This window comes from Simochromis diagramma, unplaced genomic scaffold (genome assembly GCF_900408965.1).
Source record: "Simochromis diagramma unplaced genomic scaffold, fSimDia1.1 OVJJ01000216.1, whole genome shotgun sequence".
NCBI classification, from domain to species: Eukaryota; Metazoa; Chordata; class Actinopteri; order Cichliformes; family Cichlidae; genus Simochromis; species Simochromis diagramma.
This window is the reverse complement of record NW_024386883.1, coordinates 15,581,949-15,609,169: the sequence shown is the minus strand read 5'-3', so window position 1 is coordinate 15,609,169 and position 27,221 is coordinate 15,581,949. Positions and strand designations below refer to the sequence as shown.

The following is a 27,221-nucleotide window of genomic DNA, read 5'->3' as shown; positions in this document are numbered from 1 at the left end:
CTGGACCAGTCTCCAGTTGCACTGAAAACACAAATCAGCCCAAATAGAAACTAGTGTTGGTGTGACTTTGCAGAAACTAGGTGGTGTTTAACTAGTAAACACTGACAAGGTACACAGTACTGATGGGGTACTTATAGATGGCTGCTCACACTCAATCAACAGCCCTGTTTCAAATTTAAAAGTAGTCACCATGAAAGAGAGGGAAAGAGAGAATTTACGGCTACTAGAGACCACTAGTCTACATCATCCATTGGTTACTGAGGTCCCATTGTGCAGCCTCAAGCTGTTACTGTGTTAACATCATAGATCAAGTGTGCAGAGGGTCAGTTTACCACCGCCTTTTGTAGCCGGAGGAGTTGCCCCCTGCTGGTCAGTAGAAGTAATACAGCTTTAACCCCTTCATTTAACAAACAATTCAAGCCAAAGGAAACCACAAGGCTTGGTTAGGTTAACACATTTCTGTTATAGAATTTCCTTTTGGGTTTACCAATATAGGTTAAAATTACATATTAATCAGTATACGTGAACCTAACCTTAAACAGGTCACTGGGAAACTGGCAGATATTTAGAGGTTGAGCCACTCATGTGTTAGACTCACTTTTCAGACGGAGAACCTCTGACCTTGAGGCCCAACAATAAGACATTAATGCATTATTTAACAAGTACTCAGCACTCTGTCTGGACCGCAACCGCGTTCGAACTCCGCCTTAGTTTTGATTTCGGTTACTCGATTTCTGCTACTGTATCTGTGCACAGACAGGCAGGCATGTAACTAGAGACTATCTTCTGATGGGATCGCTGCAGCTGTGGCGCCACTGACTTCTCTGACCTCATACAGGGAGTGCAGAATTATTAGGCAAATGAGTATTTTGTCCACATCATCCTCTTCATGCATGTTGTCTTACTCCAAGCTGTATAGGCTCGAAAGCCTACTACCAATTAAGCATATTAGGTGATGTGCATCTCTGTAATGAGAAGGGGTGTGGTCTAATGACATCAGCACCCTATATCAGGTGTGCATAATTATTAGGCAACGTCCTTTCCTTTGGCAAAATGGGTCAAAAGAAGGACTTGACAGGCTCAGAAAAGTCAAAAATAGTGAGATATCTTGCAGAGGGATGCAGCAGTCTCAAAATTGCAAAGCTTCTGAAACGTGATCATCGAACAATCAAGCGTTTCATTCAAAATAGTCAACAGGGTCGCAAGAAGCGTGTGGAAAAACCAAGGCGCAAAATAACTGCCCATGAACTGAGAAAAGTCAAGCGTGCAGCTGCCAAGATGCCACTTGCCACCAGTTTGGCCATATTTCAGAGCTGCAACATCACTGGAGTGCCCAAAAGCACAAGGTGTGCAATACTCAGAGACATGGCCAAGGTAAGAAAGGCTGAAAGACGACCACCACTGGACAAGACACACAAGCTGAAAGGTCAAGACTGGGCCAAGAAATATCTCAAGACTGGTTTTTCTAAGGTTTTATGGACTGATGAAATGAGAGTGAGTCTTGATGGGCCAGATGGATGGGCCCGTGGCTGGATTGGTAAAGGGCAGAGAGCTCCAGTCCCACTCAGACGCCAGCAAGGTGGAGGTGGAGTACTGGTTTGGGCTGGTATCATCAACGATGAGCTTGTGGGGCCTTTTCGGGTTGAGGATGGAGTCAAGCTCAACTCCCAGTCCTACTGTCAGTTTCTGGAAGACACCTTCTTCAAGCAGTGGTACAGGAAGAAGTCTGCATCCTTCAAGAAAAACATGATTTTCATGCAGGACAATGCTCCATCACACGCGTCCAAGTACTCCACAGCGTGGCTGGTAAGAAGGGTATAAAAGAAGAAAAACTAATGACATGGCCACCTTGTTCACCTGATCTGAACCCCATTGAGAACCTGTGGTCCATCATCAAATGTGAGATTTACAAGGAGGGAAAACAGTACACCTCTCTGAACAGTGTCTGGGAGGCTGTGGTTGCTGCTGCACGCAATGTTGATGGTGAACAGATCAAAACACTGACAGAATCCATGGATGGCAGGCTTTTGAGTGTCCTTGCAAAGAAAGGTGGCTATATTGGTCGCTGATTTGTTTTTGAATGTCAGAAATGTATATTTGTGAATGCAGAGATGTTATATTGGTGTCACTGGTAAAAAAAAAAAAATAATTGAAATGGGTATATATTTGTTTTTTGTTAAGTTGCCTAATAATTATGCACAGTAATAGTCACCTGCACACACAGATATCCCCCTAAAATAGCTAAAACTAAAAACAAACTAAAAACTACTTCCAAAAACATTCAGCTTTGATATTAATGAGTTTTTTGGGTTCATTGAGAACATGGTTGTTGTTCAATAATAAAATGATTCCTCAAAAATACAACTTGCCTAATAATTCTGCACTCCCTGTATTTAGATGCCACATAAAGAAACTTTAAACGGACACTTAGATGCATTCAATGTACGTTGGCGACTGCCACCCTCTGCAACCCAGATAAGCAGCAAAGGTTGGATGGATATATTAAAATATGATGTGAAATATAAATAATGCGGATCATGGGTGTAAACACAGACCCCTTGGCTGCCTCCTCCTTCCATACCCATTTACTCAGTAATTTGGAAGCCATTTTCACACAAACCTTTATTTTTCCCCCAAACTAAAAACCCACCAAATTATTAAAAAACACATTTGTGGCCAGTTTTTCTGAGCGTGTTTTCCATGATGAATTTCTTGTGGCTCAGGAGATGGAGGGAGTTGTCAACTACTCTAAAGGTCAGTGCTTCAGTCGCTCACACCTCCATATGAACACCTGAGCCGAAAAGGTCTGTTTGCTATTTACAGATACTTAAAATGACAGCAGCTTCAATCGGTCACGATATATGGAAGCCGCTGTAACTGTAAGTTGTTTTTAGTTGGAAGTCGGTCCACAGTCACAGGCGCACGCGTGAAAAGAAGTGGTATCTTTGCTATATTTTACTTTGAAAAGGATTCTTGGACAGCCTATTAGCAAAGCAGAGGAAGTCCAGCTGAGGCAGGTAACTGTACTGAACAGCATTTCAAACTTTGGATTTCTCAGTCAAGTCACATTGAAATCAAGCTCAAACATCAGCTGATAGCATTTCCAATTTCCTGGATTATCGATTGCATCTGAGGGGAACAAATCTCTGAAACTGTCGATCGGCTGTGTTATCAATTCTCTTTGTTTGGGGGTCGGGGAAGAGGCTTCTTGGGCTGAATCTCATAATACTTAAAATTATTTTTTACATTTTACAGTCTGGATGCCTCTAGTTTCATGTCACAAATTTGCTCGATTAACTGCATCGTTCTTTCAGTATCCTCATAGTCTTTGGTTAATGAGAAAATAATTACTGCAAGGAAACGCCACCTGGTAGTGATGTTCCCTTCGCCCTGCCTTTGTTTTCTCGGTTTTTCAAATGAGGCATTAAAAGCTTTGCTTAAGTATCACAGCAGGGAAAGATTGAATTATGGGTACAATAACGTGGACGTTTGACAAAAGCTATATTTGTCCTTATTGATCCATACTGCTCTGCATTGAAACACAAGAACAATGCTGTTTTCTTCTTCTGTGTGGGTCGTCGGCTTTTGAGGAGGCTGATGTTTGCCCGAGGCACATTAGCTCCAGTCTTATAGAGTGGTATCATGTATGTAGCCATCGAGTGCATATTTAATTAACCTTTCAGTGGTTTTCCCCTGGGTTGACAGCTTTGCGGTGGGCCTCAGCTAGGGAGTTGGGGGTGGGGTATCTTTTGCCTATCAGCTGCTCTTTTTTTCAAATTCAAAGCTGAGCAAGAGTCACCCCCTATTGATTTATGTGGTTTAACCCATATATGGAAGACTTTATTGCTCTTAGAGCAGTAGTTCTCCCTTTTTTTTATAGATGCCTAAAGAATTCAGACCCAATGATTTTTAAATTTAAATAGTCTAAGTTGAAATTCACATTAAATACAGGTTGTTGCAATTGCCAAACGTCACCAAACTCTTGTTTCACCTTATAGTTTTCACCCGGTTGGCCTCAACTGACCTGCAGTGGCTCAACAGTTTGCTGGTGGAGCCCATGGTACATTTTGAGAAACACTCTCTCCTAAAGTAACACAACGAGCTGTCTTCATTTAAAATAACCTTGCCTCTATGTCGGTTGTCTCTGCTTCCTGCTTGCCTTTATTGACTAGAAGCACAGAGTGAAACAGACATGCGGTGAAATCGAGAGCACAGGAGAGACTCTTGTATTGCGGTGAAGTTAAACTAGTACACAAAGAGTATAAACGGTACACATGTAATATGTTATCTTGACTTCCGTGATAAAGACAGAAAGACGGTGATAAAACCGAGAGCAGAGGACAGAAACTGTAAACGAGGACAAAACACATTAGAGACTCAACCCTGAAACGAAACTAGTGCACATGTTTAAAAAAACAAACAAAAGTAATGCACAGTCTTCACATGAGAAACGTGGTGAAACCAGGAGCAGAGGAGAGAAACCAACTGTAAAGACTGTACTAGTTTCATTTCAGGACCGTGGAAGCAAAGTGTGTATATATAAAACACAAATCTAACATTTTTGGTGTCTCTATGGAGGGACAGTCTGTCAGTAGTTGGTGGGAACATTTGTGTGTATATTTCTTTATTTTTCAGTGATTTCTGCTGCGAACATTGGCAGTATGCAAGTATAAATGGTTAGAAGCTGCTTTTGTCCCTTTCTGGAATCAAGGGCCCATTATTTTAATGATTACTGATTGGTTTCACAGTAGATCTGCCACCTTAATTACTGCAAACTGGAAATATGTTGTGTAAGGTGCCAAATCTTGACTTTTAGCAATAGTAAATGAGGAGCACATGAGGACAAAATGGCCCTCTGGAAAGCGATGGATGATCTCAGTCCTTGCCTGTTGCAACTGGGAACCATTTTACCCACTGTTAAGGCTATAAACTATGTAGACTTCATATGAGGTTTGATTTTTGAAGAGATATCAAAACTTTCGCCATAGCTGAAAACATGAAAATGAGGCATGGCAGCTTTGTAACGCCGTTTGTCAGCGCTGCGAGCGGAACGGTTGCTGGCACCAGTTTAATCAAACCGTTGTAGGTAGTCGGATCGTTGCGGATCGTTTGAGGCCATTGAATGTTTTCAGCTGTTTGAATTCTGTGGTTTACTAACAGCGACCTGACTGCACCTTTCTTTTATATCCACGTGCCGATCGCTTTTTTACATTTTTTAAATTTTACAGAGTAATAAGAATGAAAGTGCAGATATTAATTTCCCGTCATAAAGCAATTTATAAAAGCAGTGGCCTCTCAATAAGTTCTCTTTACACCCACATGTTCAGGACAATCAGAGGTCAGCATTAGACGGGACTGTACTTGCTGTGTCTTGTTTCATACTTGTAGCTGGGTGTGGTCATTAAAATGGGATTATTGGCTTTCTTGTTGCTATCATAGCAGATCTAAATGAATGGGAACTGTGAGACGGGGCTTTTATGTTCCCTTCCTTTGTGGACCCAGCTGACTGAGACTATCCAGCACCTCTGCTGCTGGAGAACAAAGTGCCTAACCAAGCTTTTTGTTCGGGACTTTCCATACTCTGATTTAAATAAAAAGGATTACACCCTCTGACTGAAAGTCAACAAGTCACTTGTGGGTTTGAATGATTTAAAAGAGCTGAACGTTTCTTCGGGTTTCTCTGCGTGTGGATTTAGACATTTATGAGGCACTTGGCCTTCTGATATCATTCACTTTTTGACTGTGTTAGTTGGCTCAGTGTCTGTTGCATATTTTAGAGATTCAGAGTGAGTGAAGTGGTGTCAGAGGAGATGCAGAGCAAAGTGAAGATGCTGAGCGTGTTGCACTCAACTTGGGTGCATGTTTCTACCGCCGCTTTCAGCTCGAGGGCTGCACGTGTGAGTATTTAATCCAGGCTATCGGTGTGACCGTTGTTGGCTGCTTCACCACTTGCCCTGTACTGACCGGGTGGTGTTTAAACACTTTCTTTAGCAGCTCAGATATAACTTAATGTGCATATCGATTTTCACAGGGGCAGCACTCTGAGCAGAGATATGCAGACCTCCCTTTTCCAATGCACAAAGCAAACACAATGAGGGAATCTAACTGTCAACAAAAGACAAGTGGGAGCAAATCACAGGTACAGACGATCAACCACAGTTGGAGAACAAATGAGGGCGGAGCAGACGGTCACAAAGGAGGGAAAAGTTAGATTAGACATAAGAGAAAACGAACCTTCAAAGTAGAGCAGGAAATGACGAGAGAACAAATGCCACTAATTTCAAAAGAGAAATCATCTCAAACACCCAGGACCCCAGAAATAGGAGCTAAAACCCGTCACCAGGCACCCACCCATGGACCTCGGTATCCTGTCCCAGGATCTGGCCCCTAGGTTATTTGTTCATAGGGTTTTTTTTCTTTTTTTCTTCAAATGTGTTCAGTCTGGCCTCTTATCCAAGACACTTTGCTTTGGGCCACTAAGGCTTCTGGGAAAATTCAGCACCACCACATTGTGTCCACCACAGTGAGCTGGTGATTTTTGGATGTATAATGGTGACACTAGTGGGGACAAATAAAAGCAAACATCATCTTGTCTTCACTAAAATTAGAAACTAGTGACCAAGCCCACAAATGCTCATAAGGAAGGTTACTGAGGTCATGAATCATGAAAGCTGATGGGTCAGTTTCTCATAGAGGTCTATATGATTGGACCTTTTTGCTGGTGGGGTTTTTGTTGGCACAGATTGGACCTTTGTGGGGTGACTAGGCACATAAGCACAGTGAGTCTGCAGACAGTAGGAGTCAGAGTTGGCTCATCTGACAGACATTTTGGGCCTATTCAACAAAAGTGATTTAAAAACCTATTTTGTCCTTGCAGGCCATCAAATGCAGTTTTAGATTGTCTGTCTGCAGGTGGATCTGATTCCTGTTGGGTTTGTATTTATTTTAAAAAATGGTAACAAAATGTAATGTAACAAAAAAACAAGTGCACAGCAGCAGGAGTGTTCGAAATGGGCAAAATCCTTGAAATAGATTGAATATGAAGCTGCGAGCGGAGGTCTTCAACTTGTCGGGCTCCAGCATTAGAGAGCGGTCTTAAAGCCAAGTTTAATCCCATGAGCTGTGCTGACCGTGGAGGCTGGAGAAACATCGTTAACCCTCAAAAACTCAAAGAGCAGAGAGTGAAGGGGCAGGGAAAAGACGTGATCGAAGGGCCACAGCAGCAGCAGATGGGAAAATCATCTTTACACTTCAAATCTTGTTTCTTTGGCTTTCAGCAAAGTGCTAGTTTCTGTTTTGAGCATTTTTAGAAGAAGCTGTGAAGCTGTTATCACACTTGTGTAGCAGTTTGTTGCATTAGAGAGGACAAACACAAGTTGTGCTGCAGGGGGTCTAATTCACTGCTGCTGACTTGCTAGTTAATTTTCAATCCTCTGATACATGCAAGTCCTGCAAGGGCCCCATCTGCAATACCGTGACCTATTTGTGTGTGATCGGCGACAGATCACTTCCCCGACATCTCGAGCTGCGTTTCTTAACTTGATTTCTTGTGTCAGTGCAGCAAATTTAGCAACCTTCGAGGGGAAAAAGATCGCATTAGCTCTTGTGGAGCGTTGGCTTCCACATGTTTGTGTTTCCAGCTGCTGCTCCATTAGTCGTACTCATTGATATTCCGCAGCCTTCGACCCGAGAGGACATTATCAGCAGGACAGGCGTGCAGTGTGCGAACGTGTCGTGCTTAAAGGCATAAATAGACTCTAATAAAAGCCATTTCTGTTGGTCATACAGAGTAAATCGGTTCACTGCATTCCCAGTTCACTGATCGACCGAGCTAACGTATCGCTTTTCGGCATGCACACCGGAGCTATGAACAAATTTATTTATTTATTTTTAGCATGGTTCACTGGGTTTTATTCATTTATTTCTGGGGATAAAAGCAAAGAAATAAAAGTTAAATAGAAATCATCAAAAGAGAATAAACACTGTAAAGATAAAAATGAAATCTGGCACAGCAAATAAGAAAGCTGCATAAATAGGATGATGATAATATTCATTTAACATCAATAGCAGTTACATATATACACGCACATGCATGGACATTAAATCAGCCCTGACAGTCTCACAGAAGTCTCTGTGATGGAGTTGCTTTAAAATCGATCTGAGAACAATCCCTCAAATATGAATCCAGCACTTTTCAACTACTCGATGTGTTTAAATCATCATTAACCATACCAAATATGTGATTGATTGATTGGCAAAATCACGTATAATCACTTTTGATTCTCCAAAAATGGATTTACAGTGCTTGGAATCAAAGATTGCGTTTATGGCATGAATTTAAAATAAAGATCAATCTGGATAAAGATCAGTCTGATCTTTCAGTTGAGCGGACTGACTTAAAGTGTAGGTAAAGCAGCTTGTTTCAGATGGTGACATAGCTGCACTGGTGCTTATTATAAATCAAATTAGGATTGTTTTGTACTGTGAATCATACTAAGCTACTCTGTTAGACGCCCAAGATTAAAAATATGAAGCAGAAAAGGGCAGAATCACGATCTTCCGGCTGCACACACACCTCCAGGTCCACTCCCGCCCCCCACACACACCTCTACATGTGTCCGATGGGTAGGTTAGAGGAGCAGGTGGGCTTTTTGACTCACTGCTCTTTCAGAGCCCACGGGTCTTTTGCACTTTGCCCCGGTGCACTTCCTCGACCAAAATAGAAGATGCTAATCGCACCCACAGTACCAGAGCCCAGGACCTACCACAGATCACTGTGCTTGTGCAGCAAGAGAAGGGACTTTCTGACTTTTGGTTGCCACGATGCGTTATATCATACTGGTGTTGCTAACGATGCACACTTGCGGTGTCTCCTTGAAGGCATCCTTTTGTGTCACACTCTGCTGTAGACGTAAAGAGTGTCAGAGAGAAGTGTGAAGTCTAGGTTAAATGTCTGATTGTCTCTTTCAGAGAGTGAAAACAAGTTTCAAGGTGAGGAGAGATAAAACTGATCTCTCATTTTCATGTGCAGCGTTAAGGATGTTTCTGCCTGCCGATCACAGCGGGGACCTGCACTGCAGCAGTGCTTTTTGTGACTGCACACTTGTCTGCAGAGAATTGACTTCACAAACTATACACGCACCCAGCCCGTGGACTTCAAAGATGTATAGCTGCTCTTAAGATCTGTTAATCTGTTTAATTCTGTTAATCTGAACGTTTTCAGTTGGAGAAATGTTTCATCACTCATCTGTGTGACCTTCTCAGTCTCAGCTGAGCGCGACCTTATAGATGGCACAGCTGCAGAACGACCGAAACTAGCACCACCGACTAACCATGTGCGATGAGTCAGTTTCACGATCGGTAATATGGAAACTGTCACAACTATTGATCAGTGGCTGTGAGTGCTATTCACAGAGGTTTGGGCAATGGCGGTTGAGTGGTTACTACATTGACTGCCTACTCAAACCAGCGTTTCTGTCCAGGATGTGCACACAATGACTGTAAAGAGCCTGTGGGTGTAAATAGAGTCCTGGCCTGATGCTTAGCCAGAGGTTGTTATAATTCACAGTAGTCCTACTTACACTCAACAGCGTACACTGTATTGCTCTGTTTGCACCGAGGGACCCGATCCCAGGGGTGGTAGCTTGTGTTGGGGTTTGAAAGACACAGAGACACAGTATCTCAGTTGTTCTCATACTCCTGACACATAAAGGATCATCACTGGTTTTCGCCTGGGCAGCAGTTATCCTTCTTCTCTCCTGATTCGCCTCGGGCGTTCGTTAAAAGTGTCCTCCTAGCAGGCTAGGTCTGCAGTATAAGATAACACAGTGAAAAATTAACCACCTTCATTATACTGAAGGTCGAACTTGAAGTTGGCTTACTAATCCTCTAATCCTACTGATTTCAGCTTCTTCCTCCACTTTACGGGAAAGATTTAACTCTGTTTAATGTACCTCAGTGCTCGGCGGTGCCTCAGCGGGGTCTGTTAACATGTTGACATCAGCTGTTTGCTGAGAGCTTGTTTCTTTGCCTTCACGGTAACTGTCACATCGATCAGTGTTCCCGCAGCACCAGGCCGATAACAACGCGATGCTGGTTTTGACTGCACATCATCTCAGATCAGTGTAGAGGATTTTAATGCTGACTGCGAACCTGCCCCGACTCCGTGGGCGTCCGTGTAGTCGGAGCTTTAAGGGGCATCGGTGCCTGGCGAGTCGAGTCGATCTGGGTAATTTGTTTTGGCTGTTGAACTGCAGACCAGTCCAGACCGAATATAAATAAATAAAACGGTGATTTTTTTGAAACGTGTTCAGTGCTGCGTGTGCAGACGGAGCCGTAACACTGTGTGGAGATGAAATATGATGCTGAGAACAGAAGATTCAGTTAAATGTTAACCTTCATGCCACCAGGAGTCATTTATATCTTTGACCATTAATTCATCAAACCACCTCTCCTACAACTTCCCGTAGTTTATTTTACAGGATAATGGAAGTTCTATGAAATATGTGCATGTTTTTGTTGTTTTTTTTAAGCTTTTTTTAGACTTTTATTTCATTGATATTTTCAATTTTCTTTTTTGTTTCTGCACAACATATTTTAAATATCATGTTTGTTTAGATTTAGTAATTTTGAAATGGACCATTTTGCCACAAGCAGCAGACATGGCTCTATTACACCGTCTTGTTCAGCTTTCAAAGTAAATCCAAATCACATCAGTTAAAATTGCCCGTTAACATTTTTTCCAGATTCAAAGCTCACTATAAAAATGCTTTTTTTTTTAAATTTTATTTCTTTATTTATTTTTTTTCTCCCATTGTCTGGCCGGCAGTTTAAAATTCCAACCGTCTAACTTGCTTAACGGAAAAAGAACAAATTAGAACTGGAATCAGATATTTTTAGGCATTTTAATTAGTGACTGATTGCGTCCTCAGTTAGCGATTAACCCTCAAGCAACAGTCTTTATTTTAAAGGCTCTTGTTTGTATTTATCTTGCCCACACATATTCAGAAATTATTTGATGTAATAATCGTATTTTTCAATCATTTTTATGCATAATGGCATTAACGAGACAAATTCCAACATCAGCTTTGTTGCTTTCGTTCACTTGGGCCATGAAGTGTCTGCCTCAAGGCCTCTGCAGCCATCAAGCTGCCAACTTCAGCTCTGTTAGCCTCGGTTCACTGCAGAATATCGCAATGCACAAGGAGACGTGGAAAATTAAAGGCTAATGTTATAAATGAAATCTGAAATCTTAAAATCTTAATCACAACTCAGCATTGGCGAAAATGAATTTTCTTCAACTTTAATCACCAAGTAGTTTTATCCTTAGTGAAAAGTGTGCTTATTCCTTTTTGTCTATAAGTAGACTGTCTGAGATTTCAGTCGCCTCCCCGACACAGTGGAAGTGAAGGAAGTTTAATCCTGACACCACAGAAAATGACTCCAAGGAAAAAATTTTAAATTCTATCTCCTTAATAAATGAAACCAAAATTGCCTTGAATGTGTATTTCTTCCTTTGAAGAAGAGGGGAAGTGTAATCTTTGTGAACTGACCCTTTAACAGCAAAACGCCAAAGCGAGGTCATGCCGGTCCGTCCATCTGTCCATCTGTGAGCCCAGCCCTCTGTTCACTCGCCTGTTCCCAGAGGAGGATTTAAAATGTTTTGGTGACCTGCTGAACTGTGTTTACGGTTCAACTAGAGACTCTGCTAAGAAAGAAATGTTTAGTTTAAAGGTTTATCTCACTTTCTGCTGTGTTTAGTCTAATTAGGAAGCAAAACTTGATTTACATAACATTAAATTCCAGATGGAGCACAGTGTGCTGCACAAAGTGTGAACTACCACTGAGCATGCAGGAAAAAAATAAAAGAAGTGAACCTTTTCAAAGCCTGAACGTTAAAATAATTTTTTTTAAAAATTTAGTGCTTATTACACCTTCAGACATATTAAAAAATGAAATGAAATTCAATTTGCAAATATTGGCTGAAGTATAAAAGGTAAAGGCAGCTTCACGTTTCCAGAGACAGTTTCGGTAGAGCACAGTCGCAGTGTTGAAGTAAAGAAATCAAAACACAGAGTGATAAAAATGAGGGTTGGGTTTTTAAATTGATCAAAGGGACCGCGAATAACTTCAAGGAGATCATTTAAAGTCTTTTGAGTCTTTTACTTCCTGCTTTTGTCTGCTCCCTCCTTTGATTGTCTGCCTCGCCCTCATAACTCACCTGCGTTTAAGTATTTCCACCTCCGCTTCCTTCCTGTGGATCAGCCCCTCGCGCCTCAGGCTTCTTGTGCCAAAACAAACAAGACGGCTTGTTTCAGACAGGATGAACTGAAGTCCAGGAATAAGACAGACAAGGATTATTTTGAACTCTGAATCGTGATCTACTAGAATCCAAGAATTAAAATATGGAGCTGGAAATGAGAGAAGTAGAAGTAGACAGAGGATTAAGAGTTACTATAGCAGAGCAGTCACAGCAAATACACACTGATGTATTCACATGGTTACATACAGCATCTGTACTGAGGTGAACCCATGCCAGGCGATGCAAATGGATACAAATTTGCAATCTGCATTTGCTTCACGCTGGGTCTTAAAAGCCCATCAGCTTGGATTTTCCCATAGATTGTCCTGACAGCGCGGTTAAGGACAGTCTTGCTGTTTATGGGCAGCTGGGTGTGAATGATTCAACTCCACTTTTTATAGAAACAGTAAAAAAGAGTTAGGGCCTGGAGAAACAGAGAGCGACATCGTGGGAGTTCTTGGTAACTTCTCAAAAAATGTTACGGTAACCTGAATTCAGCTTTCAGTTGTACTCCTCTAAATGCTCATCACGCGGTGTTATGAGTGAAGAGTAGAAGCTAAAACGACATCATTTTTGAGTTAAACATACTGCTCCTTTCTTTTTTCTTTTTAGCTTTGGGAAGAAGATGTTCACCTCTGCGCTTCGCTCTATTAACCAGCCTGACCTCTAGGGCTCTTACATGTTAAATTGCTTTCAGGTTTGTGAGTGGGAGTAGGAGTAAAATGATTTTCACTTTCAGCCTGCACTCCTAAACGTCCCTTTCAGCAGTTTGATTTATCTCAGATGAAGCAGCATCCACAGATGACACTGAAATTCCTGCAAAGTGGCGTTTCATAATTGAGCCGTGCACTGACAGAGGTATGATTCGTATCTCTGCCTTATCGCCATTTTAGCTGGAAGAAATTTGGAGACATCTACTAACAGATGGCATGATGTCGATTTCGGAGGGACTTAATTTTACTGAAAATTGTTTGCGGCATCACACAAGATGAATAGTAGATGGACTGATTCTGTTTGCTTTTAGTGTGAAGCGTCCACAGGAGGGGGAAAAAAAAAAGGGAGGCTTGGGAAACAGAGTCACAGTGCGACTGCTTCGGCGCCTCATTGTCTCAGATCAGCTCCCAGGCAGGACATGCGACTCCATCGTCGATAGCATTCACTCGTTAGTACAGCTGACAGCAGCCTCCAGGTCCACTCCCGCCCCCCTCATCAGCTCCTGAATGTAGGCCACATACAGCTGCTCTAAGAGCATTTGTTTGCTTGGCTGTCACCTCTCATTGCACCCCCATCTCCCAGCATCTGCAGCGTGGGGTCAGCTGCAGGGCCATGCCTGCTTTTCACTACACCTGAGCGGATGTTTGCGAGCACTAGAACGTAGCGTGGCGTGATAGATTATTAATGGGGAGGTGACGGTGGTATCCGTCTGTTAAGCGATGGAGTAAAGACCCCGTTTTCAGGTCCAAGTGTCTCCGGTGATGTTCAAACAGTTTAAGACTCAAGCTCTCGGGCCGACTAGGTTTAGAATCTGGACCTTTTCACTGTGAATAATCCAAAAACATGCAAAAACAGTTGCTGACTAACCTCATTGTCGATTGGCTCAGACGTCCTCTTGGCCTGAAGTTTCCGGCGTCGTCTTCCTGCCATATGATGGCATCTCTCTGTGCCCATTTGGACTATTTCTAACCATCAGAAGTGCCTCGCCATGTGTTTGCTTTTGGGAACTCAAGGAGTGTTTAGACCTGGAATCAGCTAATAGTGCCAGCTTAGCTCTGATGAAGCTTTTCATTTCAGAATCCCAGTAACGATGATTATCGCATTTAAAGATGCGTGACTGACTTCACTGCTTGGGTGCTGACATTCAGTAAGAGCAAGCGAAGGGGAAGCGACTGCCTTGAACGCATTGTCTACTACTCCCTCCCCCCCCAATACAACTAGATGGGGGGTAGGATTTTCCCGAGGGGCTCAGAGTTATTACTGTGACCTTTATTTGCCCCTTGGTTTCGACTGAACCCGGTCTGACTTGTGTGTGGGGGGGGGGGATTAGCGTGGCTGTCATATCGTCTCTCGGAGGGACAAGACACTTTGCAGTCAGCTGGGTCAGTTTGTGTTCGCAGTGACGACCGACTGTGATCCCCAGGAGGTGAACACATGCTGCGAGAGCGGCACTACATGCATATTTATGTTTGCACGCTGCACCCGTTTGTGATGATGGCCGGCAGTTGGGTGTACCATTAGGGATACTTTCTCTTTTTTTAATTACATAATCAAATTATATTAAATCAAAACTCAAATGGAAACCTCTAATTTGAGAGTTTTTAGACATTTTTGTGTTTATTACTAAAGGCATCTTCAAATAAAACGAGGAGTTTGTCTGTGGGATGCGATCTGAACCTCATTTTGTTTTCATTTGGGCAAATTGGCACCGTTAGAAGTGCGGCAGATTAGCTGTTTGCAGTCCTTGTTTACACTAGGCTCATAGACATGCAGACGGCTTTGATGCCAAAGAGAAATGATTATTCTGAGGCAAGTGCTACAGTTATGAGCCTCTCGTTTTTTTTCTTTGATTTCCAGGAGATTTAAGGAGTTTTATTCACAATCGGCTTCAAAGATAATGACATCCTCTGGCAAGTGAGAGTCGCGCCAAATCTAAAAATAAGTGTATCAGTTCTGTGTGTTCAGTTTTGACTGCGAGGAGTGTCGTTTTATGCAGATTTTGGCAGCTACACTCCCAAATTCCTGAATTACCTCCGTCTGTGTCACAACCCCTGCTGTTCAGAGGCAGGGGGAAATCATTTGGCACAAACTACAATCAGTAACCAGTAGCTGGTTTTAAAGCGTCTGCATGCACATTTCCTTTTAACCTCTGAGTAACTTTAGCTCATAAGTGTCCATCGCAGAAGGAAAATGTGAGCTTTGCCAGCCAAAAGTTGGAAACTGGAGGAAATAAGAAGATTTTATGGACAACACTGTGCAGAATATGTTGTAGTTTTTGGAAGCTCAAGGCAAACAAACCACACAACTGTGTAGCCCTTCAATAACACAAGAGACATTAAAAGAGAGAGTCGGGGCACTGAGAGATTTATGAGTAGGGTTTTTTGTTAACCAAGAAAAAAGACTTGAATGTTTTACAAGAGTGTCCTGGTCAACAAAGACAGTAGTACAGTCATAAATATTATAAATTAGTAGGATGTATGTCCACATTCAAATCTATACACCACTTAATTACAGGCAATGAAATACAGCAACTATCAAATTTATGACCTTCAGTGTTGCTTACTAAGTTATTCATTTTTAATCATGACTTTTATTCCAGAAACAACGGTGATAATATTCATGCAAAACATTAAAAGCCTGGAGTAACTACATCCAAGTCACTTAAAATCACCTAAAATTCACTGAGATCAGTTCCTTCAGTTTTATTTCATTCTGCAGCCGTTTTTCCAGATTTAGTGTCAACCTTTGGGACAGAGAGAAGAAATGAGTGAAGGAGTCTTTGGGGGAGTTCAGCAAAGCAATAGATGCTGCTTTATGAACTCCAAACTGAGAAACGTTTAAGGTGATTGTGATGATGTACTGATTCTCTGGTTTCCTGTTTGTAATGTGGACAAGCATGGCATTTGTTCAAGTCATAAACTGTAAAGCTGCATTTTTATTTTATTTATTTATTTATTTTTCCAATGGCCACCAAGGAACCAGTCATCTGGATGGAAAAAGACTGCTGTCAGTGGGAAAAGATTTCTTCACGAGTTTCTTAGTCTTTAATCAGAAAGGAAGAATCCTGGGGGCGTGCTGGTTGGCAAGTAGCTTGTTGGTCACAAGATGTTTGCCCATTAGTTGGGTAGCCGCCTCTGAGAGCCTCTCAGAGCCGCCTCTGACTCGATGTGAGGTGAAAACACCAAAATGGAAATGCAGAAAAAGCACCGCTGGTTTTTAATCACTTTGTTAAACTTTATAACTTTGTTATTCGTTTTTTTTATGTGCACAAAAAAAAACTGGTAATGCCAACCAAATGTAACAGTTGTACATTTGGTCTTGAATATATGCAGACTACTGGCTCCAGTATAACCACCATGCTGGTCTTTGGAAGTCAACGGCGACGTCACCACAGCTGTGTACCATTTATACCAGCACTGGATTGTGAATTACGGAGTTTTCAAACTGTTGCAACGTTTCCCGCTGTATAATCTTTAAATCTAAATATCAGAGCTTCTGTGCTGATAAATAATTAAAATGGCAGCAAAAACTGAACCAACCATACCTTTTGTATATTCAGCGGCAGCAGCACAATGTGTCACGGCGAGTGAGATGAGCCGCGTGGAAGAAATAGAGGATCCGAACGCAGGCACTTGTAAAGGTGTGAGGGTGGTTTATTAAACACAAAGTAAAAATAGGCAAATGGAACAGAAGGTTATCTAAACTGAGAACAACTAAACTAGTGAACACAAACCAGGACATGAACATGAAGGAGGATGAGCAGCAGAGAATGACGATGGACAGCAGGGAGAACACAGACGAACCAGCGACTATAATGACAGAAGACACGATTTAAATACACTCAGAGAAACACAGGTAGATTACACACAGGTGGGGGACACAGCTGGGAGTAATTAACGAGACGAGACAAGGGAGGTAATCTGAACACACTCACATGAGACGCAGACCTTCACAATAAAACAGGAAACAAGAAATCACTACACAAAGACGCAGACTCGACACTGAGAGACAGACAGAATATAACACATGGAACCTGAACTAAACTAAACGTGAGACGCAACCGAAGAACAAATCCTTAAACGTGAATAAACAGAAACATGGAATTCAAATAATAACCAACAAATCACAAAGGTAACAAAACGATCATTCAAGAATAAACCAAAATATAATAAACACAGAATGCTGGGTCGACCCGACCCAGAACCGTGGCAGTATGTGCCAGGTTACAAAAATCCAAGAGGTCGACGAACCCCCAGAACAATACCAAACCGATGGCTAGTGCCAGCAGAGGTGACCCTAACCCGTACAGAAGAACAGCGAGCATAATGAATCTTTCCCTTGAGGAGCAACTTGTCTCTCTTTGCTCTCTGTCCGAAAAAAGGAAGCAGACGTCATCCTTCCACCCACCAGTCTGGTGTTCGTGATAGTTTCACTCGCATGACTGTTGCGCAGTGCTGCTGTGTCATCACAGCACTGTCTCCTTTCATTTTTAAGGTTGTAAACATGGTAATCTTTTCCCATCTCTGCCTTTCAAACGGGTGCACGACGTGAGCGTGGCACCACTGTGGTTCATTAGACACTCGCCTTCACCTTGAAGTCCATATTAGTGATTTAGGCCTACAACCTGTCCGATCATCTGACTTCGTCATTGTTGAGATTTTTCCAGATGTCAAACCATTAAATTAGAGCGTTATTATTAGATTTTTAACATTAAAGGAGTGTTGAGCATTCATCAGCGTCTGACAGTTTGCTGACACGTTAAAATGTCGAAACATAATCTTGTCAGCCATCACGTCGCCGCTTACTCGCTTAGATGCGATGCTGATGTGAGCCGGTTTAAATCCTTTGGTGGCATTTGCATTTATTTGTGATGCAGTTCTTACGATTCTGTGAGCTGCTGTCTTCGTCTTTTTATTTAAGAGTTTCCTGCATTTGTTTTTATCATATTGACAGAGACTTAAATCATTTATGTACTTGTCAATAGTAAATGCAAATGAGAAAATGAGAGACTGGCAAGAATGAGCCCCCGGATCAGCCCGACCTCGTGGTCAAACCAAACTGCAACCGGTTTCCCAAAATAGCTCAAAGTAGAATATTTACAGCCCCTGTTTCCCCTTTTTACTAGCCAGAAAACGCCCACCCCATCACCAGCGTCTCCTCGTCAGCGCATACCCTAAAGGCTCTTTGTGATTTGGAAAATAATTTTCTCTACTGTGGTTTCTTGGTTTCTGGATCTTTTTTTTTTTTTCTTCTTTTCCAGCTCCCTTTAAAGTAATCTTCATGCATCCATGTTGTTTCTCTTTGTCGTTGCAGAGGCTCATGTGCAGAAGCACAGCCTGCAGACGGCGCAGAACCTCCTGCAAGAAGAGGTGGCACGTGCAGAGGAGCATTCAGAGGTAAAAACACACGGACGCGCAAAAGCTGTGAAAACTGAGCTGGTTTCTCTTGTTCTTGCAGAGAATCAAACAGTCTTTCATCACGTTGGCAGCACTCTTGCGGCTGCTTCTCAAAAGCCTTTAGTCTAGCTGACAGCCCACCCTCTTCTGTACAGTCTGATCTCGAAAGCCACGAGGCATGCTGTACATACAGTGAGCTCTACCCACTTCACCAAAGCAGCCTCAGCAGCGATGCCCCCACGTACACGTGTTTAGTCAGCACTGCATTCAAACTGCTGCCTCTCTGTTAATTGCCCTTTTTCTGCAATAGCTACCAAGTGTCCTTGCACCATTGAATTCTGAAGACAGGGCTCAAATCCATTTAGCTGCAGGCAGAAAGGAGGGAAGAAGCACAATATCCTAGATGAGAAAAGACACAGAATTTAGCTCAACATAGATCAATGTGAAGATTAATGTGAGGCTTCAGAAAGCGATTAAGGAAAGACAGAAAATGTTTTTATCTTTCCAGACTTTTCTCCCGACCCTTTTGTTTATCCTAACCTGACTGTCATAGACTAGAATATGCAGTCCATGCCACTGCAAAACAGGCGTTGTCTCGATCCCTTTCTGGAGATTTGCAGAGATTTTTTTTTAAGTTAAGGATTAAGAAAACAGAGCAGACATGTCTGCAGGAGACGTACAGGTCTGTCTCACCTCAGTCCATCACAAATATACACCTAAACCTATCATGTATGATCACTGGCCACTTTACTGGGTACACCTTTAGCATCTTTTCCAATCACCTCAATGTCAACCCTTGTCGTGTTGTTTGTGTCGCATAAAAATTACATCACAGGACTTTTGGGCCACCCACATCGAGGTGGCACTAAATTGTAATGGAAAACATCCAAAACTCAAACACTGCTAGTGGAAAAGAAGCATGTGATAGTAACGTGTTGTGTTCAGAATTGCCTTAATTAAGGCTACGTTCACACTGCAGGCGAAAGCGCATCAAATCCAATTTTTTTTGACCCTATGCGACCCATATCCGATCATGGTATGACAGTGTGAACGGCACAAATCCGATATTTTCAAATTCGATCTGGGTCACTTTCGTATGTGGTACTGAATCCGATACATATCCGATGTTTTAGAAAGCGACTGCTGTTTGAACGGTCAAGTCGCATTAAATCCGTCTTTTACGTCACTGACACGAGACAGACGCCAATTATCAGCGCCGGAGAAGACATCGTGAACGCTTCCTGGCCATCCAGTGTAGATGTCAGTGAAACTGTTGGGAAGACAATGTTGGAGAAACGTGAACATTTTATTTGTACTGTATAATCTGCAGATTCTGACAGAAATCTGCAGCTATCCTTTGAAGCACCGCTCCTCTCTAAAACAGCAATAAGGATCATTATTAGGTTATTTACATTATTATGTAAATAACAAAATCACTTAAAGCAAAATTGGGAAACGTAAAGTCCGAAGTCTTTATATTAAGGGCCATCAGTCAAACAATATTGTTTGGTCTGGGTCTAAACAGAGCGCGCTGTGTGTGACGTCTTCTTTTGCGCACGCGGGCCGCTTTGAGCGTTCACACTAGAGCGCGTTTGCTGTCACATTTTATCTGTAGTGTGAACAAGCAGACAAAAAAAAATCGGATTTGATCAAAAAATCGGAATTGAGCTTCAAGACCTGCAGTGTGAACGTAGCCTTAGATTCAACAAGGTGCTGGTAACATTTCTCAGATTTTGGTCCACATGGACACGATAGCATCGTACAGATTTGTCAGCTGCACATCCATGATGTGAATCTCCTGTTCCCCTACATCCCAGAGGTGCTCTGTTGGATTGAGCTCTTGTGACTGTGGAGTCCATTTGAGTACAGACAACTAATTATGATTTTAAGAAACCAATGTGAGATGATCTGAGCTTTATCACATGGCATGCTATCCTGCTGGAAGCAGCCATCAGAAGATGGGAACACTGTGGTTATAAAAGGTTGGACGTGTTCAGCAGTAGTACTCGAGTAGGCTGTGGTTTTTAAACAATGCTCAACTGATACTGAAGGGGTAGAACGTGTGTCAATAAAATATCCCCAGTGTTCTGTCTCCTCCAGTTCTAGTGAGCCTGTGTGAACTGCAGCATCAGCTTTCTGTTCTTCACTGACAGCAGTGGCACTCGTGTGGTCTTCTGCTGCTGTAACCCATCTGCAAGTTTTGACATGTTGTGCATTCAGAGATGCAGTTACTCAAGTGTTTATGACTTCATGTTGCCTTTCCCTGCACAGAAAGTCCCAGTAAATCAGCCAATCACCAATAACCTTTCTGATGTTCAGTTTAAACTTCAGCAGGTCGCCATGTTATTGGCTGATTAGATATTTGCATGAGCAATGAAGAGATGTACCTAATGAAGTGACCAGTGAGTGTACGTCTGTTCCAAACATAAGGGATCAATCTCTTTAATTGCCAAAAAGTTGATGCTCCTTCCTACTTAATTCCTTACTGTGCGTGGCCAAATCCTATGACTCACTAAAATGTAAATAGTTTCCAAATAACTCTGAATTCCCTCTGTGTTGGTGGGGTGATCCCAAACAGCTGCCTGTTGACTTTAAAAGGAGAAATGGGCTGTCTTGTAAATTAAACTTGATAAAAATTTGTAAGTAGAAACTTTAGTTTAAAAGATTCGCCACATCCAAACAAACCACACACGCCTGCATGAGCAGCAGAAATGAGACTGACAACAAGGTTTTTGGATCGCAGCAGCTCAGGACACTTCACAGCTACAACTGTCTGTAATTGATTGTCCACTGGAATATAATTTAGCCAGTGCCTTTGATTTGTTCTGCAGGAATAAACCAGGCTGTGAATGGATGATCAGGATGAGCTCATCACTGTAGTAAATAATACCTGCATGTAGGCCTGTACTGTGTAATTCCCATCATCCACTGGCATGACAAATATCCACAGCCCAGTGAGCACGTTCAGCTCATCCCATCTTCATGACTGTCCAATTTAAGATGATTACTAAACAGCGGACAGTGCCGTGCATGTGCTAGGTAGATTTTTGGAGTCGTACTTCTCTCGCCTGCCTGGCCGGCTCATCGTGGATTAGTGGAGGATTTTTCACAGGCAGTGTTTATCAACAGCACATCGGTCATTTTTTAAAGCCCAACTGGAATTAAACTGACAGGCTTTTTCTGCTTTACGCACACAATTCGAATGGGGAAGAAATAGCTGGACAATCGGCAGACAGTTCACGTAGAGGCAGAGGAAAAGAGAGCTAAAGCGGCTCATTTTAGATGGAGGATATAGCTTGAATACGTAGAATAATATAGTATGGTAAAGAGTGAGAAGCTGCATCAAAGTACAGTATGAGGTAAATAAGGATTAGTTTGAGGTATGAGTTACCAGCTGCACTGGTATACCAGTGATAATCTCATGCATTATAGAAATTTATTCTAATACAGTAATACACCATAAAACCAGCCATGCGTGCGTTTTCTGATTCATATCTGGGTCTGGGCTGTGTGGGCAGCAGTCCCAGCAGAAAGGCCCAGACCTCTTCCTCCAGCACTTCGGAGGTATTCCCAAACCAGCCAAGAGACATAATCTCTCCAGTTTATCCTGGGTTTACCCCGGGTTTCCTCTTGGTACGACATGCCCAAAACACGTCAGCTGGCTCCTGTCAGTGTGGAAGGCTTTTCAACAACTTCATATGCACTGCTCAAAGAAACTTAAAGGAACACTTTTTAATCATGTTTCATTTCCATCAAACAATATGGCATCCTTTCCTTCCTAATACATTATCGAGTACGTATCAGTGTAGATATCAGCGTGATTTTTATTTTTTTAATTGCGATGTGATGTTTTCAAAGTGTTCCTTAATTTTTTTTGAGCAGTGTATTTGGATTCTCATCTTATTTCACCAAACAGAGCAACTTCATTGCTTCTGGTTGCTGTTTAGTTGGAGGCTTGTTTTTCCTTTCCCCTTCACTTAGTGTGAAATTAATGACCAAATCTTTGATTATATGACTGGTATTGGTCTTTTCTTATAAAGATCTTACTTTACTTGTAGCGCCTAAACATTTGCACAATCCTGTATAAACTATGAGTGCTTGGAGTATCCAAAGTGTGCTCTGTGTAAACATAAAACACTTATAAGTAGACTGGATGAAGGCCTTTGCTGGAATAAAGCATCAGCAGCGATGTTTTGACATTTATCTTTGTCATGGCGGTGTGCAGCACATACACAACGTGCCACGATAACACAGCGGTCTTGTTTAAATCCTGCACGCTCCTCTGGCCTCAATCAGGACTCTGAGGGAGTCTCATCCCCACCTTCAAACCCACACTTCTGCACCCGGCTCAGATTGATCCGCCCAGCACGCCTCCCTCCCCCATCTCGTGTGGCTGCAATCAATACCAGCACGACTCAGTCATTGGATCGGCTGCTCGCTGATTGATTAAGCAACACCCAGCACAAACCAAGCAGCCTCACTGAATGAGAAAGCACACCTGAGAGCAGACACATTGGTAAACATCCCGGTCTGCTGCTTTACAAACAGCCTCAGAACAGCTTCTGCTGACGGGATTTTAAACTATTGGGCGACACGTGAAAGAATTTGTAAAAATATTCAAGTCGGCGTTGAATAAAAGCTGTACAGTTTACTGGGCTCGAATCCATACACATGAAGCTGTTTTATGTCTCCACGGCTATCTGTGTGGATCTCATTTCAGATTAAGCCCTCACAGAGCGGTCGGTTCAGTGGGAAGCCATCTTGATTTTCATGGTCGTTCGTCAGGAGAGCTGACATCAGATACAGCTGTTTCCCAACATCATCTCTCAGATTAATTCACATTAGTCTCTCTGTGGCCTTAAAACTTCTCAAAGCTTTTTCTTTTTCTTGGCCACCATGACAAACGGATCCCAGCCCTCGAAGACTCTGCACAGCATCATCTTCTTATTTTGTCGCCTTAAGTCAAACATTCTTCCATATAGGGAAGATTCCTTGTCAGGTACCGACATGAAGATGGATATCTGATGAAGGAAACAAAACCCAAACGTGTGTTTGGCTTCCACGCTCGCATAGATTAAATCACCTGTCAGCCTCCGAGCTAACCTTGTTTTACTTGCTGAGCTGAGGGAACACAGCGCACACTGGTTTGGGATTTTTCTTTCAAGTTGACAACGCTAGTTCACAGCTCCATTTTCCTAAAGGCCTGCTGGCAAAGTGTAAAAGCTGTCAGACAAAAGCCCAGAGGGAAACATTGGTTCTTGTCATGTTTAGTCTTTGTCATACAGACCAAGGTTATTATTTTTTACTAAAACAAATGAGAAATAAAAATTACCTAAGCAGTATTGTGCTGTTATAAAGACTAATACATGATAACAACCAAAAAATGTGCATTCTGTAAGGAGATGTGGCACCAAGGTTATTACATTAAACTAAAACTCAGTGTGGCAAACATTTTAGACAGGAAAAAGGAGAAAAGTGAGCAAATTCGTAGGATTTGAATTCCAGCAAACCCTTATCATTGGCCCAATGACTACTAGTGGCAAATGTTTGTAGGTTTCCATGTCTTACCACACCATCTGTACTTAAAAAAACAAACCATAATTCCTGTCACAGGTACAGATGTTGGATTGAAATGTGTGCCACAAACAAGGGGCACCTTCGTGAAGGTGCAAACTGCTGGGCTGAGACCATTAAGAATACGTGATTGTCACTTTCATATTAAACAAACGGCAGCAAGTTAGTCGCACATGAGAAAAGTAAAAGCAAGAAAGGGAGAAGCGCTGGCTCAGCTATGTTGGGGGTCCGACAGGTGCTCTAAAGAAGACTAAACAGAATTCACATAAAAATGTATACAAGCCTTGTCTGCCTTTGCACGTCTATGATGTCGACCAACTGCAACTATGATGGCTTCAACTCTTCTGGAAAGGCTTTGTGCAAGGTTTTGGAGTGTGTTTGAGAATATTTCTAAGATCAGACACTGATGTTGGACTAGAAGGCCTGGCTCACAGTCTTCCCTCTAATTCGTCCTAGAGGTGTTTCTGTTGGGTTGAGGTCAGGACTCTGTGCAGGCCAGTCAAGGTGTTCCACACCAAACTTCCTCAACCATGTCTTTGTGGACCTTGCTTTGTGCATTGCTGCACAGTCAGGTGGGAAGAGTAAGCGGCCATCCTCAAATTGTTCCCACTAAGTTGGACGCATGAGTTCTATTCATTGGATCTAAGGTTCCAGGCCCAACTCCTGAAACCCAACCGTCAAACCCAGACTCGTGCATCAGACTGCCAGACAGAGAAGTACGATTTGTCTTTCCAGAGAACGCGTCTCCGCTGCTCTAGAGTCCAGTTGCGATGTGCTTTACACCACTGCTTCTGATGCTTTGGATTGCTCTTGCCGATGTAAGGCTTGGAAGCAGCTGCTCGTCCATGGAAACACATTCCATGAATCTCTCTACGTTCAGTTTTTGAGCTAATCTGAAGGCCTCGTGAAGTTTGGAGGTCTGTAGATAACGGCTCTGCACAAAGTCAGCGACCTCTGTGCGCTATGTGCCTGAGCATCCACTGATTCTCCGACTTTTACATGGCCTACCACCTCGTGGCTGAGTTGCTGTCATTTCCAATCGCTTTGACTTTGTTATAAAACCACTAACATGTGACTGTGGAATATTCACTAGCGAATACATTTTATGACTGGACTTGTCGCACAGGTAGCATCCTAGCACGATAGCACGCTTGAATTCACTGAGCTCCTGAGAGCGAACCATTCTTTCACAAATGTTTGTCGAAGCAATCTTTAAGGCTAGGTGCTTGATTTTATATAGCTGTGGCCATGGAGGCTGTTCATGTGGTTAGAAATCACCTGTTGTTAGTGTTCAACGGCTAAGAAACTGGGAACACCAGGAAAGATGCCAGGCGTTATTATAGATAAGTATGCAGCTCATATGTGATGTTTGACTTGCGTGTTAGTCAAAGTCGTGGCTCTTCTTCCTGTCCTGACTTTGGTTTCTGGACGTGTGCTGCTCAGTATGAACATTAAACTAAAATGTCACGTATAGTTTGCTCACTCCGGATGAAATTAAAAGCACTCTGCCTGTAGCAGCTGTTGTTTATTGTCAGAAAGGCCAATGTATTCTCGGGGACCGGGGCTCTGTTTGTTTCACGGTGTCCACGCCAGATGGAGAACCTCTCACAAGTCGCGGTGGGGGGAAGACACAGCGGGAGGAAACGTAATAAACCCAAAAATCCACCAGTCACATGACAGTGACTGTTAATGGAGGGTACTCTGCAGGAGTATAAACATCCGCTTTAACAGCTGTTTTTGTGATTTAACCCCTCACTGTCACAAATTCATGCGCCTGTGTATCAAACTCTTCTGACCCACTGAGAAAATCACTGTGAAAATAATCAATTAAATACAGTGTTTATGACCCATTTTTTTAACCCTCACGTGACCAAGCTGCTCTGGCAACTCAAATCACCAACTGGGGGTCAATTATGACCCAGTTATATTTCATACAGGAATATTTCTTTAAACGTTGCCTCCATGCTTCAGTTTCTTTCTGCTTTTACATCTTCTATTTCAAATATTTTGTGCAGAGACTCTAAAAGTGAAGGCTTCTGCAGCAGTAAATGCTGCATCTCTAGCAGCAAAACATTTTAATACAGTGACGGCAAGTGGCAAGTTAGAATAAAATCAAAACCTATGCTATTTTATGATTATAATGATTAAAATAATCCCTTACTGTCTTCACGTTTATCCAGTCAAATAGCAATAATAAAATAAACTTTATTTACACCGTACATTTCTTAACAAAGTACTTCACAGAAGTGTAGGGGTTTATTTTAAGTCCTCAAAAAACTTAAAAGTTAAAAGAAAGAAATAAAATGAACAAAGCATAGAAAACCCCGATGCACATCATTCAAAAATACTATTTTATTACTAAAATGATATTAATGTATTATAATACACAATTTGCTCCAAAGTACTTTCAGTTTTATTTATTATTATTATTATTAATCAGATTTAGTTTTGTTTCTTTTTGGGAGTTTTTTTAAAGACGAGACAAGGATTTTGTGAATAAATCTGCTTTATTCTGCTACTTTAGGCTTGTCAGCCATGGCGTACTACAGAGCATGACAATATAGTGATCAAAAAATGAAATTATTCAGTTTGGTCACTTTCAAATTGAACATTTAAATCTTGAAAAGTTTAAAGTTAGAGTTAATTAGAATAACATCAGCCTCATCTGTCCATCAGTTCACTGGTGACTCCACTTCTTCCCATTCTTAACCTCCTAAGACCCGAACTCTTTCATGGCGTGCGTTTTTTAATGTCTCTTTTCTATTTTGGCTGATTAGGGGCTCATGAATGTAAAAACAAAGAATTACCTTTGTTTTTTTTGTTTGTTTTTTTTTGTTTTGTTTTTTGTTTTGTTTTTTTAAACCTGATTTTTGTTTCTGAGAAAAATTAGATCCACATATGAGGACATTTGTTTTAAATTTTGATAGAACAGTGGCAGTATAATGTCCTCGTAGGTGGATATCAGGCCCTTGTAGAGCAAAACTTTGTATTTTGGTCTAGACAACCCAAAATGTGATGTCCGCATATGTGGACGCCAGGTCCTAGGAGGTCAATGCAAACCATTTAGGAAAAACCAGGATATCGATAAAGGAGGGAAAGAAACAAAAGCAGGACGTAAAGACAATATGAGACAAGAAAAAGAGCCTTCAAAATAAAATTAACCGATAGACAAATATCTAACATTAAAGTATGACAAAACCAACAAATAAAAGAGGAACTAGACAACAAATATATCA

General features: G+C 42.0%; 1 protein-coding gene across 1 annotated transcript in view; it reads left to right on the top strand.

The window, feature by feature from the left end:
• vps37d (VPS37D subunit of ESCRT-I) overlaps positions 1–27,221 on the top strand; it is a 53,669-nt gene that overhangs the window by 11,135 nt on the left and 15,313 nt on the right. Inside the window, exon 3 of the mRNA XM_040032477.1 lies at positions 18,329–18,411. Coding sequence (XP_039888411.1) covers positions 18,329–18,411 — 83 coding nt within the window. The remainder of the gene's footprint in view (positions 1–18,328; positions 18,412–27,221) is intronic.